This window comes from Lupinus angustifolius, chromosome LG04 (assembly GCF_001865875.1).
Source record: "Lupinus angustifolius cultivar Tanjil chromosome LG04, LupAngTanjil_v1.0, whole genome shotgun sequence".
In the NCBI taxonomy this organism is placed as follows: domain Eukaryota; kingdom Viridiplantae; phylum Streptophyta; class Magnoliopsida; order Fabales; family Fabaceae; genus Lupinus; species Lupinus angustifolius.
In genome coordinates this window covers 6,665,483-6,684,469 of record NC_032012.1, presented here as the reverse complement: position 1 = coordinate 6,684,469, position 18,987 = coordinate 6,665,483, and the positions used below count along the sequence as shown (strand labels likewise).

The 18,987-nt window shown below is 36.1% G+C and overlaps 2 protein-coding genes across 3 annotated transcripts; both read left to right on the top strand.

Moving 5' to 3' along the window:
* On the top strand, positions 1,007–8,818 carry LOC109345362 (nuclear pore complex protein NUP98A-like). Its single transcript, XM_019584317.1, has 13 exons — positions 1,007–1,142; positions 1,234–1,299; positions 1,758–2,069; positions 2,924–3,541; positions 3,693–3,917; positions 4,013–4,611; positions 5,212–5,299; positions 5,403–5,445; positions 6,669–6,807; positions 6,968–7,084; positions 7,190–7,367; positions 7,602–7,667; positions 7,899–8,818. The coding sequence occupies exons 2-13, from the start codon at positions 1,281–1,283 to the stop codon at positions 8,567–8,569; spliced, it is 3,075 nt and encodes a 1,024-aa protein (XP_019439862.1). The 5' UTR covers positions 1,007–1,142; positions 1,234–1,280; the 3' UTR covers positions 8,570–8,818.
* LOC109345361 lies at positions 9,720–15,321 on the top strand. Of its 2 annotated transcripts, XM_019584316.1 has the most exons (7): positions 9,720–9,939; positions 9,970–9,992; positions 10,631–10,808; positions 10,940–11,116; positions 11,814–11,897; positions 14,364–14,445; positions 14,712–15,321. In XM_019584316.1, the coding sequence occupies exons 1-7, from the start codon at positions 9,844–9,846 to the stop codon at positions 15,152–15,154; spliced, it is 1,083 nt and encodes a 360-aa protein (XP_019439861.1). In that variant the 5' UTR covers positions 9,720–9,843; the 3' UTR covers positions 15,155–15,321. The 2 variants fall into 2 exon arrangements, with proteins under 2 accessions (XP_019439861.1, XP_019439860.1); XM_019584315.1 differs by having other exon boundaries at positions 9,721–9,992.

Genomic DNA, 18,987 nt, shown 5'->3' with positions numbered 1-18,987 from the left:
TGATATATTAATTTTTGGAAGTGATTTTGAAGGGTAAAATTGTATATCAACGATGTCGATTTAGTGGTATAAGACTCTGTTAGATTTCCAGGATAATCAAAAGGTTAATAGTTTGATCCATGGGAGTAACAATGGGATGAACAGTCATGTGCCTAAAAAGAGATTAGTTCCTTACCCAAAATATAAAATATACCATTAGTAATACCAAAAAAAGGTAAAATTGTATTTTACAAATACCATACTCATTCATTCACTTTCTCGGAACTCACACGATTTTCCTCTATATTCTCATTTTCTATTCTCGACCAAATAAGAGAGGAAAAAACAATTATCTCATTTATCTATATTCTTTCCTCTTAAAATTGCACCAACCAAACATAAATGAAGCTAATCTGACCCAAATGTTGATCGAGTCAACATTTTAACGTGAACTTAGATCCAAATATATATAATATATATTTCTTTTCGATAAAGTCTTCTCAATATTACTTATTATTATGCATATGTATATATTGTTAATAATGTATATACGATTAAAAAACAGAGAATTAGTGATATTTTTTACCAAAAAGATGTCATTACTATATATACAGCTGAATAGAGATACATACAAACATGATGATCAAGTGATCATAACCCGACCATGAACCCGATGAGAGTACATATTCTATCCCACAATATGTGTCATTGCATCTGTCATGAGCTTAGGACAAAAGATGTATTACATTGTTTAGACTTAATCATAATCAAGTTAAATCAGGTGAGATGATAAGATCACTCTTCACTCCCACTTAAAAGTAATGAAAAATAAATCATAAACCATAAATAACCTAAAACACTTATTTGAATAAAAAATGACTGACTTTATTGAAACAAAAAAATTATATCATCAAGTTGAAAATAAAATATAATTTCCAGAAAATAATTTAATAAAGCCAAATTAAGATAATTTTTTTATTTATTCTAAAAATGACCTCATAAGACAACCTCGGAATATTAACGCAACGCGTCTCTTACCTCAGCACATGATAATATAAAACACCCTTCTCTCTCTCTCCTCACTGATTCAACAATCAATCAAACTTCTTATTACTCTCTTTTCCCTAATCCTTCATTCAATTCCTCTTTGTTACAACATCATCGTAAGTTTTTTCCCTTTCTAATTGATCTGAATCTAATACCATGTTGCGTTTTCTCAATCTCATCACACTCTAACATTATTGTTTATTGCAGTTAGCGAGGAACAGGATACTAGTGTGTTTTCAAAATTCTTAGCCAACATGTTTGGTTCTACAAACCGTAAGTGTTTTTTCATTATATTTGATATATTATAATCTCCTTTTATTTGTTTTCTTTGTTTCACATTAAAGTTATTTGCATATTACTTCATATTCATTTTCCCTTGTTAGAAACAATAATGAGTCAGCTAGATGGATCAAACGAATTATGACAAAGCATTGACTTTTCGGTAGTTACACCACAAAATTATTATTATCATGTCGATATATTGCTATTAATAAAGGAAATTACATTGACCTCATGTTAGTATTAACTTAATTAAACTCAGTACCTCTCCTCTTTTTAAAGGATGTATCATGTATGTCTAGCTTAATTCGGCCAAACCTTGCGAATGATTAATGAAATTTCCTCTTATTATTGTTGTTGTTGTTACACAAGTATGCATGAATGGTGAAGTATGACATTTCTATACTTGCTACGTCCACAAACTATTAATTAATGGAATTCTTTTTTAGCAGCTTTCGGGCAGTCGTCAAATAGCCCATTTGGATCGCAGCCAGCTTTTGGACAACAGAACAATTCAAATAGCAATCCGTTTGCCCCGAAGCCATTTGGCAGTACAAATCCATTTGGTTCGCAAACTGGTAGTTCAATGTTTGGAGGAGGCACTTCGACAGGTGTGTTTGGTGCACCTCAAACTTCATCTCCCTTCTCATCCAACACAACTTTTGGTGCTTCGTCTTCACCAGGTTTCGGTAGCTCAGTTCCTGCTTTTGGGCAATCTTCAACTCCAGCATTTGGTAATTCAGCGGCATCATCGGCATTTGGTGGTAAGCATGCTTGTGGAGTCCTTTTGTTACTACTCTATTTATTAGTTCGTCTCTGTCCTTTATTCATTAGTCTGCACGAGAGCCTTTGAAAATCTGTTTGTTTGTAGTCTCATATAATGTATGAAAAATACAATATTTTAGTTAAGTGAAATACCGGTTTTAGATATAAATAGTTTCTGTTGCCTTTTTTGGGGTAAAACAGTCTTCTGATATTCGTTGTGGTGCTCTACTAGTGCTTTTTTGGAGAGATTTCTATGGTGGACTTGCATAGCAACTGGCAATTAGTTTATTGTCTTCCCTGTTTGATCTGAATTTACTGTTTTTTGCACTTTCTGATTTCATTTAACTTGATTTCTTATACTCTGCTGACTTGTTCTTCACTTTGTTTATTTGTTTTTTTTATATTTAAATACTGGTGGTATTGTGACTTATGAAATACACATATGAAGAGAGTATAGGCATTCAGCCATTTACATTTTCAATTTGCGAAATTGAAGAATTTTCTAAACGAGCTGTTAAAGAAGATTGAATATACTCTATGTATGAGATAATGCAAAATCCTGTGTGATGGAGGAACACTTAAGGACAAGAACGTTATGAGTTGACATTTTTTTCAGCTGCATGTACTCTTCTCATTAGTAGTTTGTGCCTTTGTGGTTTTAAAGAATAGAAGATCACATTGCCTAACAAACTAATAGATATATACACTAACTAGTATATGGCATCATTGACTTCTTTGCACCTTAAAATGGAACCATTTGTATACTTTGGCATGTTTTCTGCCTCTGTTCATTTGTATTTATTTGACAGTTTTGTAATTCAAGCTGAGAACTAACATGACTCTTGCTCTCTAGGATCATCAGCTTTTGGTCAGAAGCCTGCTTTCGGAGGCTTTGGATCTACTCCTCAAACAAGTCCATTTGGAAGTGCCACCCAACCATCACAACCAGCATTTGGAAACAGTGTATTTGGTTCCTCGACACCTTTTGGTGCATCTACTCAGGCAACATTTGGTTCAACAGGCACACCTGCATTCGGTGCTACGAGCACTCCTGCATTTGGTGCTACGAGCACCCCTGCATTCGGTGCTACGAGCACCCCGGCATTTGGTGCTACGAGCACTCCTGCATTTGGTGCTACAAGCACCCCTGCATTTGGTTCAACCCCAAGCCCTGCTTTTGGTAGCACAGGGAGTGCATTCGGCATGTCAACTGCTCCTGGCTTTGGAGGTGGGGGAGGATTTGGGGCTTCAAGTACCCCTATGTTTGGTTCAGCAATTACGCCTGCATTTGGCACATCGAGCTCTCCATTTGGGGCCTCTAGTGCTCCTGCTTTTGGTGCTTCACCTTCTAGTACCCCGGCTTTTAGTTTTGGCTCTACTCAAGCTTTTGGCCAGTCTTCTTCTGCATTTGGTAGCAGCAGCCCATTTGGGAGTACAACCTCAGCTTTTGGTGGCCAAAGTTCTGCATTTGGTGAGTTCAAAAGCCATTAGTTAGCTATGTGTCCTATATTTATATTTCCAGCATTCTAGATACAAGTTTGTTCAGTATCATATTGCCTTTTTTATATTTTATACTTATGTCATTGTAATTGAAAGTCATATTTGCATATTTTCTAATGCAGGATCCCAGACCCCAATGCCGGCTTTTGGAAATCCTGGTATTGGGCAGTCAGGTTTTGGAGGTCAGCGGGGTGGAAGTAGAATAGCTAATTACACACCAACAACTGAACCAGATAGTGGTACCTCTGGTCAGACAGCAAAATTGGAGTCCATATCGGCCATGCCTACATACAAAGATAAAAGCCACGAGGAGCTAAGATGGGAGGACTATCAATTGGGAGACAAAGGTACTTTCTTTTTAATTTTTTTGTTATAAAAAACAATTTATTTGATTTTCACTACGATGATCTTGACCTAAACTCTTTATTTCTTGCAAATCTAGGTGGACCTCTTCCCTCTGCTCAGTCCACTGGTTTGAGTGGCTTTAATTCATCTACAACACAGACAAACACCTTTGGTGCTTCGCCAGCGTTTGGTCAATCGTCATCCAATCCCTTCTCTAGCACAACACCTTCAAATTCTAATCCATTTGCACCCAAGAGTTCAGCCTTTCCTTCTGGATTTGGAGTATCCACTCCTTCCTTCAGTTCATCAGCTTTTGGTTCTTCAACATCAGCAACAACACCTTCTATTTTTAGCACAACATCCCCGTCTCCATTTGCAGCTAACCCAAATCCATCACAGGGCTTTGGGGCACCTACGTCCCTGTTCAATTCTGCTCCTGCTCTGAGTGCATCTCAACCATTTGGCTCAAACCTTTTTAGCAACACTCAGTCATCCCAATTATTTAGCTCTACACCCACTCCTTCACAGCCGCTCTCTGGTTTTGGACAGCCGAATCCATCCCCCTTTGGGCAGCAAACTACATCCTTTAATCAATCAAGCATTTTCAATTCCCCTTCTTCTGGGTTTGGTGGAAGCCTTTTCTCAACTAGCGCACCACTTGCCTCTAACAATCTGACAGGTTTTGGTCAAACAGTGGTAAGTAGTTTTGTTTTTACATTTAAAAAACACTATTTAAGTATTTATAAACAAGATAAACAGAATCAAAATTTGAGCTCAGTTTGAAAAACTCTGTTTGAGTCTCACTCTCACATGAAACTAGCTATACAGATATCATGTAAATATTGCATGTAAATGACATTCTATGTGATGCGCCTAATGGCATAAGCTTCTGGAAGAGTGGGTCCTTGAGAGTCAGTATATACTCCATTGGAGACAAACCTCAATTATGCTGCAGTATGTTTCAATTTAATTCATTTGCACATGTAGATCTGGCAGAGAGCACTATGAATATATTGTTAGAGTATCACATTAATCCTTCATTGAAAAATCCATGTTAGTGATTTGACTTGTAGAGCGTAGTGTTGATAGTATTAGGTAATTACTAATATGTGAATATTTCAGATAAATTCATTATCTCTGTATGCAATTTTGTTTTATGGTCTTTTTTGCCCATATTTAAGTTTAAAACCCTTCTGTTATACATGCATACTGAGTTTCTTTGTGTAAGAGAATTAATTCTCAAGTCTGTATTACATTTTGACTTCCTAATATGTTTTATTGACTTTATACATGTAGCCATCCCTTTCAACACCTTTCCAAGCAGCACAACCAGCTCAGTCGAGTAGTACTTTTGGCTTTAGTAACTTCGGCCAGACACAACCTGGTAAGTTCACTATTATTACATATGCTTATGCTAATTGTTTTCTTCATGCAATGATTGAATGATTATGTTTCAATTTGACTTTTTACTCTACTATGTTAAATAGGTGGTGCCCCAGGCATGTTTGGTCAAAGTAACTTTGGACTTTCGTAAGTGACAATTTTTAAGTTTCTCATAGTCATGCATATTTATGCTTAATTTTTATACCTTTTGTGTTTTTAAATATGAAATCTTAAAATTCTTTTTGACGTTTGATATTAAATATCAATATTTGAAATTTTTTGTATTATCCAATTTGATAATTAAATCATGGTGCTAATCTATTTTTGTAAAATAACCTCCCTGCTTGCGGGGATAAGACTATTTACATTTACTTCCCCTGAGTCCTGACCCTACCAAGTTGGAGCCTCGTATACTGGGCTATCCTACCTGATTATATTTTGTGGTAGTATATTCTAAATCGATTATTTAATGAAGTTAACCACTGTACTTACTAGTGGAATACTAACATTGTTGTCTATTAAGTGGTTCTAAACAATAGTGGCCAGGGTAATGTGTTTTTAAACATTGGTAGAGTTACCAAATGTTTTAATCTTTACTTAGTCCTCTTTATGCCCCTGGTCTCTATTTTCTAGTTAGTTGTGTTCATTTCCTTGTCTTTATTACATTTTTTCTTCATATATTAAGTATATTATTTTACCTCTTATATCCAAAAAACGTCTGATCTTATTTATGTACACAGTTTTGTTCTTGTGAGAACTATCTGCTATACCTCAGCATCTGCTATCCATAAGTGTTTAGTATCTTTATACATAACGTCTAATCGGCAGTTAACAGGGTGTTAACTGTAAAAGAGTATAATTAAATTTAAGGGAGGGGATCTATTAAAAGGGATATAAATCCTCTATATCTGTTCTCTGTCACCATCCCACCCCTCATCCTTGTCCCACCCCCATTCATTCTAAAACCATGAACCTTGATCTGACCCTACATTACATGACAAGGCCAGCAGCATGATCACCTTGGAGCTGTTTTATCTTACCTTGCTTCTTGTCCTCCTCAATATTCTCATTCAGCACAACTCTTCAAGTTCTTTTGTGGTCTTTTCTTATCCTGGATGCTCTATCTTAAGCTCTTGCACTGTGCCCCCGCTCTTCTCCATTCATTCTAATACAATTGACATACAAATATTTATCTTATTTAACAAAAATTGAGGGGCGACAAAGATGGTGATAGGAGTTAGACACACGAGCTCTACTCTGGAGAGATTATGTGGATTTTCAGGAGAAATTAGAGAGTGGGAGAGGAGTTGGACCACAATCATTTTTATTGTGTTTCTGTGAATTTTTTATTGAGATGCTTATTTTTACAGGTCTTCTACCCAGAGCTCTGTGGTTGTACAAACAGCACCGATTACCAATCCATTTGGAACACTTCCTGCTTTGCCTCAGATATCAATTGGTCAAGTTGGAACCACTCCTTCAATTCAATATGGAATCTCCAGCATTCCTGTAAACTATTTGTGATTTTAACTTTTGATCTGTTAATTTATTTAGTTTTGTATTTTAACTTCAGCAGAAATTACTTTGCCATCAGACCCACGTTCAATCTTTGTGTAGTTTTACCTTTTTGACAAAAGCAAATAAGTTTCAAGCTGACTCTTCATTTCAGGCTTCTGACAGACCTGCTTCTGTTAGAATATCATCGTTGTTGACTTCTAGACACCTTTCACAAAGACGAAACAGGATTCCTTTCAGGAAATATCATTCTAAGAACGATGGACCAAAGGTGAGTAGATTATTCTATTTATTATTATCTGGGTGTCTAACAATGTGGTCCTTGTTTAGAGCTGAATGTGGTGTATGTTCTTAACTTTCATTGCTCTCTTTGCAGGTTGCATTCTTTAGTGATGATGACGATACTCCAACCGCACCAAAGGCTGATGCTCTTTTCATTCCTAGGGAAAATCCAAGGGCGCTGATCATTTCCCCTATGGAGCAGTGGCCTGCAAGGGCTTCTTCCGAGAAACCATCATCCTTTAAGGATAGGCACACCCCAGTGAATGAGAATGGTAACATCTTCTAAGTTAATTTCAGTTAGTGTTGTGTCCTACTTGAATGGTTCACAAACCTTCTTGTGGATCAGTAGTGTCTAAAACTCTAAATCCTTCTATAATATACCTTGTAGTTGGTCAACATTTTGGGCTCTGTTGTCTTCATGCTTTTATTTCCGTACTTTCTATTTTAAGAGATTAGTGATAGAAAAAGCAGACTCTTATTTATTTCTTTTTAAACGAAATGTTCAGGAACTATCTCTAAAGGAGCAACTTCACCTGCTGATGGCATCAGAACCAGCCCAATGAATAAAGAGAGTATGTGCTCCTTATGGGTTATGATTATAAAGGATTTAGCTGACATTTATTGATCTTCTGTGATAACTTTTTTTTGGAATATTTTACTGGACATTGTTCTCCACATATTGCAATGGTACCCCCCAATTGCCATGGATAACAATGTTCATTTAGTCACAAAAAGTTCCCCCTTCCCCAACCCAAGTCTTTCTGAATGTACTCCCGTGTCTTAATTTCTATAAATGATTCCAGGAACTATGACCGAAAATGGTATTGTCAAGGAGCAAGTTCAGCCTACAACAACAAAACATATACCCAATGGGAATAATGAAAACCATTCTCCTAAAAAGGTGGACACCTATAAGACACTCAGTGGGCACAGAGCTGGTGAGGCTGCCATTGTGTATGAACATGGAGCTGGCGTTGAGGCACTAATGCCAAAGCTTCGACATTCTGATTACTACACACTGCCTCGAATTCATGAACTGGCAGCAAAGGAAAGGGCTGAACCAGGATTCTGCAGTCATGTCAAGGACTTTGTGGTTGGAAGGCAAGGCTACGGCAGCATCAGATTTTTAGGCGAGACAGATGTCAGAGGGCTTGATATCGAGTCCATTGTTCAGTTCAACAATCGCGAGGTGATTGTGTACACGGATGATGCAATGAAACCTCCTGTTGGACAAGGGTTGAATAAGCCTGCCGAGGTAACACTCCTCAACATAAAATGTTTTGACAAGAAAACTAAACAACAATATACTGAAGGGCCAAAGATCCAGAAATACAAGGATATGCTGAAAAGAAAGGCTGAGGATCAAGGTGCAGAATTTGTATCATATGATGCTACTAATGGAGAGTGGAAAATCAAGGTCAATCACTTTAGTGCCTATAAGCTAGATGAAGATAGTTGGGATGATGAATTTTGAGAAATGGGGTGATTGCAACACATTTAATAATTGTCAGAAACAGGGTTCTTTCAAGTGCACTTTGTTTTTGTCCTGTAAATTTTTACTGTATTTTTGTTGATTCAGTTTGGACCATGTTGATTTGTCTTGCTTTGGGATTCTTTTTCCCAACAGGACTTACAGTTGGGGTTGATCAAAGTTTGTAATGTGATTTGTTTCTACTTAGAATAATTCTTAAGAATGAGGTCAAAATGTGTTTGGTTTGGTTGATATTTCCTAAGATTATGTTCGCATTTATCTATTTTCTCCTTGAATTTGAGATAATACTATATACTTACCTATCCTACATGGGATATCATTAGTGAATTTTGTGGGAAAAACATTAACAGCCATGATTTTTTATTCCTTAAAAGTTGATACTCAGACTTTTTATTGTTTAAAAACCAGCAATAATCTGTGATTAAAAGAAATTAACAGCGTGATCTTTGTATTATCAAATAATAAAAACAGCATGAACTATTCTTAGTAATATTCACATAATTGCTTTATGATTTAATTGGTCATTTTAAATTTATTCTTCATTCATATAATGTTAAGGCTAGCGATCTGGCTCATAATATCAACAATAATCATAGAATTTGGTAGGACTAGCTCCAGATTATATCTTAGATTTGAGTGAGCTTAATCTTTTGGTAAAACTGTATGACATATTCTTCTAAAAATCTTTTTATTCATATCATAAAATAATATTTTATTTATTAATATTTAATTTATAAGTAACATATATCAGTTTCGTACGAGTAGAATAATTTAATAGAAAAATATAATATTACTCAACTTTTAGCCTAATTTACACCGTTATAAACATAATTTGACTTATAGTAATTTAGATAAGCTCTTACAAAGTTAGAATAAAATAAAAATGGGAAGATATAGTATTAATTTTAATGGAGTTACTATATTATTGATGATTTGATATAGATAGTGTACCTTTTCTAGTGCTGAATTGGTTAATTGATGAATAAGCGCAGACACAGATAACCTTAACAACACACGTGTAATGTTTATCTTTCCACCTTATCCGTACATTTATCTCATTCCATTCTATTCTTCTTCTTGTTTATTCATTTGTCTCATCTCTTCTATAATCTTATCTTCTTCCTTCTCTCTCTCTCTCCAAAATATAATCCTTATGCATTCATGCATACCACTTTTGAGGGAGAGTGAGAGAGTGAGAGAGTGAGAGAGAAAGAGAGAGAGAGGGTTTTATTATATATTACTGAATAAGAGTGGTGATGATGGTGCTTATAGCTCCTATCATTATTGCGGTTATTATTGGTATTTTAGTTGGTTGGGCATGGAAACCCAAATGCACCATTCCCTTCTCTAATTTCGTTAACAGTTTTACTCATTCTGCTTTCTCCACTTCCACTTCCATCACCAGGTAATAATCATAAAATGAACTTACACGTAATTTCAACTTCATTTACTCAATCCTTCATGCAATGATAAGTTATTTTATTGTGACTAGTAGATTACATGTTTGAGTCCAGAACCAACTTCTACTCTATGCATGCATGCATAATCTATCATTTCAACATAATGCATAGAATGTCGGTTCCTATATCTTAATTCACTTTTTAATAATACACTTTCTAGTTCGCAGGAGTCATGACCATATCTTTAATTTCATTTGGCATAACAGAGAGTTAAGTCATTTCATATAAACTTTGGGAACACATATTTTATACGAAAATGTATCATTTTGTCTGATTGATCAAAAAATAAGTTATTATTAAATTTTAAACTTAGATATATATTTTCAAACCAATATTATATGTTACTACATATTTTGATTCATAAGCATAACTTTTAAAGTAGTTAAGTCATTTCATATAAAATATAACATGCAGCCATTACATATAATATCTATCTAATTTAATTTAATTATTCAAATATAAATAATATTATAATAAAATCACATTTATTCTATAAATTGATCAACGATTTAAGTATATATTTAATTATTAAAGTGTATACACCTTTCAATTACATCATTTAATTGTACTTGTACATGGACAGTTGTGGTGACAGTTTTCCACATGTTGAGAAAGATGGTACGAAATCTGTGGTGACTGAACAAGATTTAAGACATTTATGCAAGCTTATTGTGGAAAAAGATGGTGGTCCTTCTTGGTTTCAAATGATGGACCGTTCTACCCCTACCATGTCCTATCAAGCTTGGCGTAGGGACCCCGAGGTAGACTTTCATTCCCTTATTATATAACACAATTGCATGCATTTCACTGCTTCAATTGAACTTGAACTCGTTCTAATATTAACATTTGTCTATAAAAAAAAATTGAACTTGAACTGTTTATGTATTGTTAGAGTGGACCGCCACAGTATCGAAGTAGAACTGTGTTTGAAGATGCGAGTCCTGAGTTGGTTAGAGATTTCTTTTGGGATGATGAGTTCCGTTTGAGGTGGGATGACATGCTTATATATGCAACTACTGTACAAGAGTGTGCTCTTACTGGAGCAATGTTAGTGCATTGGGTTCGCAAGGTTAGTTACATTTCCACCTTTTTTTCTTTCTAAACTTTACTTGTTTTAGTTGGTGTTTGGTAAACCTGTTAAATTGTGACGACCCAATAGAATATATGTCTTATTTATATGTTAATGGGACACTTTTGTTACTTTGAAAAGGGTGAAACCAAAGATAAAAGAACAACATACTACGGAACACAACACGACAATCCATTCTATTCTCAGTATTCTGTTTTGGTTTTGCACCAAACACTAGCTTAGAATATGTTTGGACATTTTTAATTTATTGATGGAATGAGATGGAATTGGACAGAGTTACCATACCATTGAGTATTTTATGATGGGATGGAGTGAATGATAAATGGAGCAGCTCACGAGACTCTCATTTAGTGGATTTGGGGAGATAGATGTATGTAGCCTTACCCATCCAAACAAGTGGAGAGGTTGTTTCCAAAATTTGAAACTGTAACCTCTTAATCGCTAAGTAGCCACCTTACTGCTGTGCCGCGACTCACATTTTAAACAAGAAGATATTAAGTCGATTGTCTCTTTTTCTATACCATACCCCAAATTGGGGGGAACAGAAACAAACAATGGAACCTACTTCAATTTCACTCCATCACGTTCATTTTCATCAATCCAAACATCTTAACTTTCAATTTACGTTCTTGCTTTCTCATGCTTTCTCATGCTCTGCAATTCTCCCTTTCTGCAGTTTCCATTCTTTTGCAGTGACAGAGAATATGTTATCGGTCGCCGAATATGGAATTCAGGACAGACTTACTACTGTGTAACAAAGGTATAGAAATGCCTCCTTGAAACTCGGATATGAGTCTTATTTTGCATTTAAGCTTTCTTTTTTGTAAGTTGTAGTACATTTTAGTGTTAAAGAATGAACTGTATCGTTCATAAATGTTCATCCCTCTGGACATGTGTGAGAACTGGATTTAGCAGATTAAGAATAGAAGAAGAAGAAACTCTTCATTCAACAATGCAGGAAGAGGTTGAGGATCTTGATTAGGTTTGAGGGTCTGTTTCAATAAAGACACATGAAACACATGGTGTATTTTGGCATGCTCAGGCAGCTTCAACTTGTATGCTACTGTGCCTACCCTGCTAATTATTTGATAAGGCCCATAGTACCTTGCAGCCAATTTAGCAAAAGGCCTAGCAACCAAAGATTTCAGCTTATAGGGCTGAATCTTAAGATAAACCCAATCTCCTTCCTTGAACTCCACTTGCCTTCTATGTCTATCAGCTTGCCTCTTTATTTGCTCTTGAGCCTTCAACAAATTTTGTTTCAGTTCTTCTAAAATTAAATCCCTTCTCTGCGACAATTGGTTTTCTTTCTCTACCTTAGATGGAAATTCTCCAGCATTGATGAGCAGAGGGGGATCCCTGCCATAAAGAGCCTTGAATGGTGTCATGCCTGTTGCACTGTGGTAGGTGGAATTATACCAAAATTCAGCCCAGGATAACCATTGCACCCACTATTTGGGTCTTGGTCCTACAAAGCATCTCAAATACCCCTCTAAACACCTATTGACCACCTCTGTTTGTCCATCAGTTTGGGGGTGGTAGGAGGTGCTAAGCTTCAACTGAGTGCCAGCCATTCGAAATATTTCCTTCCAAAATCTGCTTAAGAACACTGGATCTCTGTCTGAAACAATAGAGGAGGGGAAACGATGTAGCTTGACTACCTACCTAACAAACAAGTCAGCTACTTCCTTGGCAGAGTAGGGGTGGCCTAGTGCATAGAAATGGACATACTTTGTGAGCCTGTCAACCACAACAAAGATGATGTCCTTACCATGAGATTTTGGAAGGCCCCCTATGAAATCCATTGAGATATCCATCCCCCGAAAAAATTGGGATCTCTAATTTTCTCCATCTCTCTCTGCCTCTATGGTCCCTTACTTCGTGTTCTTCCCCGAATTCACTTCCTTCATCACGAACATTAGAAACCCTAGCTCTGGTGGTGAGTTGAGCCAATGTCTCCTCCAACCTCTTCATCCTCGCTTCATTCACTTCATTGCGAATCCTCTGTTCTTCTATCTCCGTTCTCAATTCCTCGCGTTTCAGAACCCATTTTTCAGCATTTCTGGCCATACCTCTCATGGGAACCATGCGCAATTTCAAGAATCAGAAGCGTGTGTGATCCGGGCACCAGGATGGTGCTCTGATACCAGTGTTAGAACTGGATTTAGCAGATGAAGAAGAAAGATTCAAGATCGAAAATGATCTTGAATTGAATCTTATTGCAATGTTGAAAATCAATATGGATTACACCTTGAGAAGTAAACTTTCTCAGAGTAACTGATTCCTGAATTAGTTACTTTCCCTCCCAATCCTAACTGTCTGAAAAGATGCCCCTTCACCCTCAACTAAGTTCTATTTATAACCTTCCTTTCCTAACTAACTCAACAAAAGCTTATTACAACTTTACCCTTCCCCTGCCTTATACTTTTGGCTTACTTCTCCTAATGTACACATGTTTAATAGGAGGTTTATATCTATTCCTAACAACATGTCATGAGAGTGTCCCGTTCTTTTGATTTCATAAATTCTTGACTCTGTTTTTGTCAATGCTACCATTATGAATGTCAAAGTTGGGTCCGCTTGATACTTTGATCATCAGAACTACTTGATTATATAATGCTTCAACTGTTATGTGTTATGGTCTTGGTTATCAAATTTGAATTCCAATTGCATGAGACACTGGTTGTTCAAAAGTTGCATGAGATACTGTTTAAATGCAATTCATATGATTCCTATTCGATTCACATGATTTTTTTGCAATTGTGTACCAACACTGAGTCACCTTGATTTGTATCACTGCTGAGCATAGTGTCAAGAATTGTATCATGAATTATGATACTTTGATAACATCGATTCTTGAGTTGAGTCTTTATGTAAAGTTGGTTTGTTTTTATTGTGAAGCATGCTGCTTAGTTGTCTCTCACTTGAATTCTTTAACATCAAAAACTGAATTGGTTGGATTTCAATGACATATTCCCTTTTCAGAGAATAGCTAATACTAATAGATAATTATTATTTTCTCATTCTTTCTAGAGGGAACGAGGGTGATCCCCGATGGGTACGAATCCTGGAAAGTGGAAACAACTTTTGTCCTAGCAAGGATAAAGTTGTGTACATCTACCCTATCGTGCAAGTGGCCGCCTTTTTTATCCTTTCTAGAGGGGGTATTTTATATGTTATATATCTAATTTGTACTATCAACTGTTTCCTTATTTTACATGTTCAGGGAGTACCTTGTTCCTCTTTGCCGAGGCACAGAAAACCAAAGCGAGTTGACCTGTATTATTCAAGCTGGTGTATTCGTGCTGGTAATGAGAAGTTTGAGCTTAATTCTTGAAAGTATTCATTATCTCATACAAAAAAAAGTTCTCTTAAAATTTGGAGTGCAAGTGGGACAGAAAAGTGATTTTGGTTCCATATATATTGGAACATTAGAGAGTTCTGTAATTCTGTTTATTTTTCTCAAAGAAGGATAACATGGATGCAAGACATATTTAAATTCCGCTTCATTTTCATTTATTGTGGTTTTATAGACCATAGAGACTCATGTGCATCTGTTCTTTATGTGGATCAGTTAAATCAAGAAAAGATGACTACATGACTGCGTGCGAAGTGTTATTGTTTCATCACGAAGATATGGGCATACCGTGGGAAATCGCGAAGCACGGAGTTCGCCAAGGAATGTGGGGAGCTGTCAAGAAGTTTGATCCCGGACTAAGGACATATGAGAAAGAGAGAACCTCTGGCGTGCCATTTTCGCGCTGTGCTCTCGCCGCTAACATCAACACTAAGGTAACCGAAGACTATATAAAGTCTCTGGAAAACACAACTAGTAACATGTTGGAGACCGAAAATCTGGGTGATTCTTCTGTGAAGCCAATTGGGAAGAACATACCTAAGCTTCTAGTTGTTGGTGGAGCTATTGTCCTTGCATGTACTCTTGATCGTGGACTACTCACTAAAACGTTTTTATTCGGAGTTGCAAGAAAGTTTGCAAAATCTGGAAGAAGCTTGTGAATTGTGATAAATTGTACTTGTTGCTTCTTTGTTGAAGTGCCAGCCAAGTTATTCTTGTGGTAGAATTGGAAACTGAGATAACAGTTTTTCTTCCTTTCAAGCAATTGTTTATGTTGTATCTAGTTGGCAGCCATGGTTCAATGTAATGGTATTTTATTCTTTCTTTACTTATTATGAGGTAGCTTTTAAGCGGAAATAGTGAGATTGTATATTTAAGTCATTTCAGATTCTACAATTGCAGGAATAACTCCAACCTTGAGGTTTTATCTTTACTCTATTTTCTTATTGTTGGCTCCTCTCTCTTTTCTCTCCTTATTTTTGACTAGTTTAATTTGTACATTTACCCTCCCAATATCCTATTAGCTTTTGCACTGGGTGACCTTGTGTATCCATCTTTTTTCTAGTTGAATATTGTGTGGATTTTATAATGAGATTTTACCAAGGTGAATTTCATCTATAATAATGTCAAGAAGTTGAATCATAGAGTTGCCATTCTAGAAAGGATTTTATTTAACCAACTTGAGAGATAATTTGACAGCTATAGTTTATTGGGTCGCATTATTGGTTTCCACTAACCAGTTGAAGTTTCAATTTTTTGAATCATAGCCCCAAATAAAGTTGCACTTTGGTCTAGCTAGTCTCTGATGAATCTTATACTCAATATGTTAATAAACTGCCTAACCTTCCTTCAATGGAGAAGTTGAACTCTCAGATACTCCCGAAAAGCATGAACTGAAAAACATTAATTTTTATTCAATATCTTAGTTTTTTGGTAATACCAATAGTATCGTGTTGATCAAATCAAATGTTTAACCTTTGACCAAGTGTGGTACTTGAGATCTAGTTAGATTTTACACTACTAAATCTCAGGAACCTAACCATCGACTATGGAAATCTAGTAAGGCCTTACACCACTAGTTGGTAATCAATATGTTGGTTGGTTGGTTGATTATTATCAAGTAATTCATGGTTTTATGCCTACTCTCTCTATTGTAAATTAATACTTGCATCTCAAAAATAAATCTGATTTTATGTTGAGATTTAAATTATATTATGTAGAAAAACTAAAAAGTAATAAAGCCATAAAAATAAAATCCTTAACTCCTTAAGTGCTAAATACTTGATAAAGATGATTGAACAATTTAGATCAACTAACCAACAATGTGTTGTCTCGTTATAACGTCTCACTAGATTTCTAGGATGATGAAAATGTCAAAAATACTAAGACCTCGATTTCTAGGAGTGACATTTGTTGGCAGGATTATGTACTCCAAAAGAGTCTTTACCCAAAAAAATGAAAGAATACTCTTGATAGTACCAAAAAAGAATCATATCAACAAGCAGGCCCGCTTCTGGCACAGAATGCAGCACTTCTGGTGCAGCCCACAATGAACTTGGCCTGTAGTACCAACTTGACCATAATTGATCCCTTTACTCTATCATATAAAATTGACATATATTTAATCTTATTTATATGGAGGAATATCAATCTAGCCTATTAATATAGAGGTATGTACATAAAATAAGAATTTAGATGTTTCCTTTTATCAATGAAGGGTTAAATTGATGATGAAGATGTTGAGTTCAAGTACATTAAAAATATAGTTGTTAAATATTTGATAAAGGGAGATTTTTATTAGTAATAATTCTATTCTATTCGAGTATGATTGTGTTATTTAACTGATAGAAGACAAGAATTACAGAAATGATAGAAAACAATAATTACAGAAATGATAACACCTAATTTATCGGGTATTGTAAAAATGTAATTGTGACATTGAAAGATGTTCTGGTTCTTTGATGTATGGTCAATATGTTATATTAGAAATGATCCAATTTTTTGGAATATTCCAGTTAGTTATATACAAATTATGGACTTACCAGTATTAGAATTTTGTAATTCAATAGGCTATTTTTAGATGGTTGTTATAGTTGGTTATGGTAGTTAAGTCTATAAATAGAAACAATGTCTTGTATTCAAAGTAAGTGAATAACAAGCTCATGCATTCTTTGATTCTTTCATGCTCATTTTCATAACTTCTTCTCAAACAATTCTGCCATAGAGTGAAGTGTGAGGTGTGTGCAATTCATTTTCTTCCAACAAATTGGTATCAAGAGCTAGAGCAAGATCCTATCCTTTGTTCATCAAAAGCATGAGTCATCAAACCAACTCCTTTCCAGCAAACCTACCCATTCTTGACGGCAAGAATTGGAGTAGATGGAATATACAAATGAAGGCCATCATGGGATTCCAAGAACTCGAAGAAATTGTGGAAGAAGGCTACCTAGAAATTGATGAAGCTTCAACAGAACAACAAAGGATAGCATACAAGGAGAATAGGAAGAGAGATTGCAAGGTAATGTGTCTTATCCGTCAATGTGTGGATGAAGCACACTTCGAAAAAATTGCAGCAGCTAGATCCTCACATGAAGCATGACAAATTTTGCAGAAGAGCAACAAGGGTGCAGAGCAACTAAAGAAAGTAAGGTTGCAAACTATGAGGCGCCAATATGAATTGATGGAGATGGAGATGAGTGAAAGAATTGCACAATTCTTCAACAGAATTATCAGCCTAACAAATCAGATGAAGGCATGTGGTGAAGTGATCAAGGATCAAACAATCATAGAGAAGGTTCTGAGAACTCTAACACCAAACTTTGACCACATAATAATGGCAATTGAAGAATCCAAGAACCTTGCAGAGTTGAAGATTGAAGAGTTACAAGGTTCCCTCGAGGCTCATGAGCAGAGGCTCATTGAAAGATCCACTGAGAAATCGTCCACTGAGAAATCCACCAGCCAAGCCTTGTAGGCTCAAATTACTAGGAGAGGAGGAGGATCTTACAGAGGTGGAATAAGGAATCGAGGCAGAGGAAGAGACTATAGATGGAAGAGCTCAAACCAGCAAGATCAGGAAAAATCTGATCAAGATCACTCACTAAACACAATTAAGAAAAATGGAGCCAACAATTGGAGAGGAGGGAAGAAAAGGCTAGACAGAAAGAGGATCAAGTGTTTCAATTGCAATAAGATTGGACACTTATCATATGAGTGTCAATCCTCCCCTAGACAACCTGATTCACATGACAGACACCAAAATGAAGCACATATGGCAAAGGAGGAAAAAATTGATAAAGAAGATGAGACTCCAGTTCTGCTAATGATGACAACAAACCAAGAAATCAGCAGTGGTGAAACTTGGTACATAGACTCTGACTTTGCTCCTCTTGCTTGCATCAAAATTTACAAGCCAATTTCTGTGCCCTGTCATGTGGTTGGAGCAGCCAGAGTCTATGTACCAAGTTTCACCACTTCTGATTTCTTGGTTTGTTGTCATCATTAGCAGAACTGGAGTCTCATCTTCCTTATCAATTCTTTCCTCCTTTGCCATATGTGCTTCATTTTGGTGTCTGCCATGTGAATCAGGTTGTCCAGGGGAGGATTGGCACTCATATGATAAGTGTCCAATCTTATTGCAATTGAAACACTTGATCCTCTTTCTGTCTAGCCTTTTCTTCCCTCCTCTCCAATTGTTGGCTCCATTTTTCTTAATTGTGTTCAGTGAGTGATCTTGATCAGATTTTTCCTGATCTTGCTGGTTTGAGCTCTTCCATCTATAGTCTCTTCCTCTGCCTCGATTCCTTATTCCACCTCTGTAAGATCCTCCTCCTCTCCTAGTAATTTGAGCCTTCAAGGCTTGGTTGGTGGATTTCTCAGTGGATCTTTCAATGAGCCTCTACTCATGAGCCTCGAGGGAACCTTGTAACTCTTCAATCTTCAACTCTGCAAGGTTCTTGGATTCTTCAATTGCCACTACTATGTGGTCAAAGTT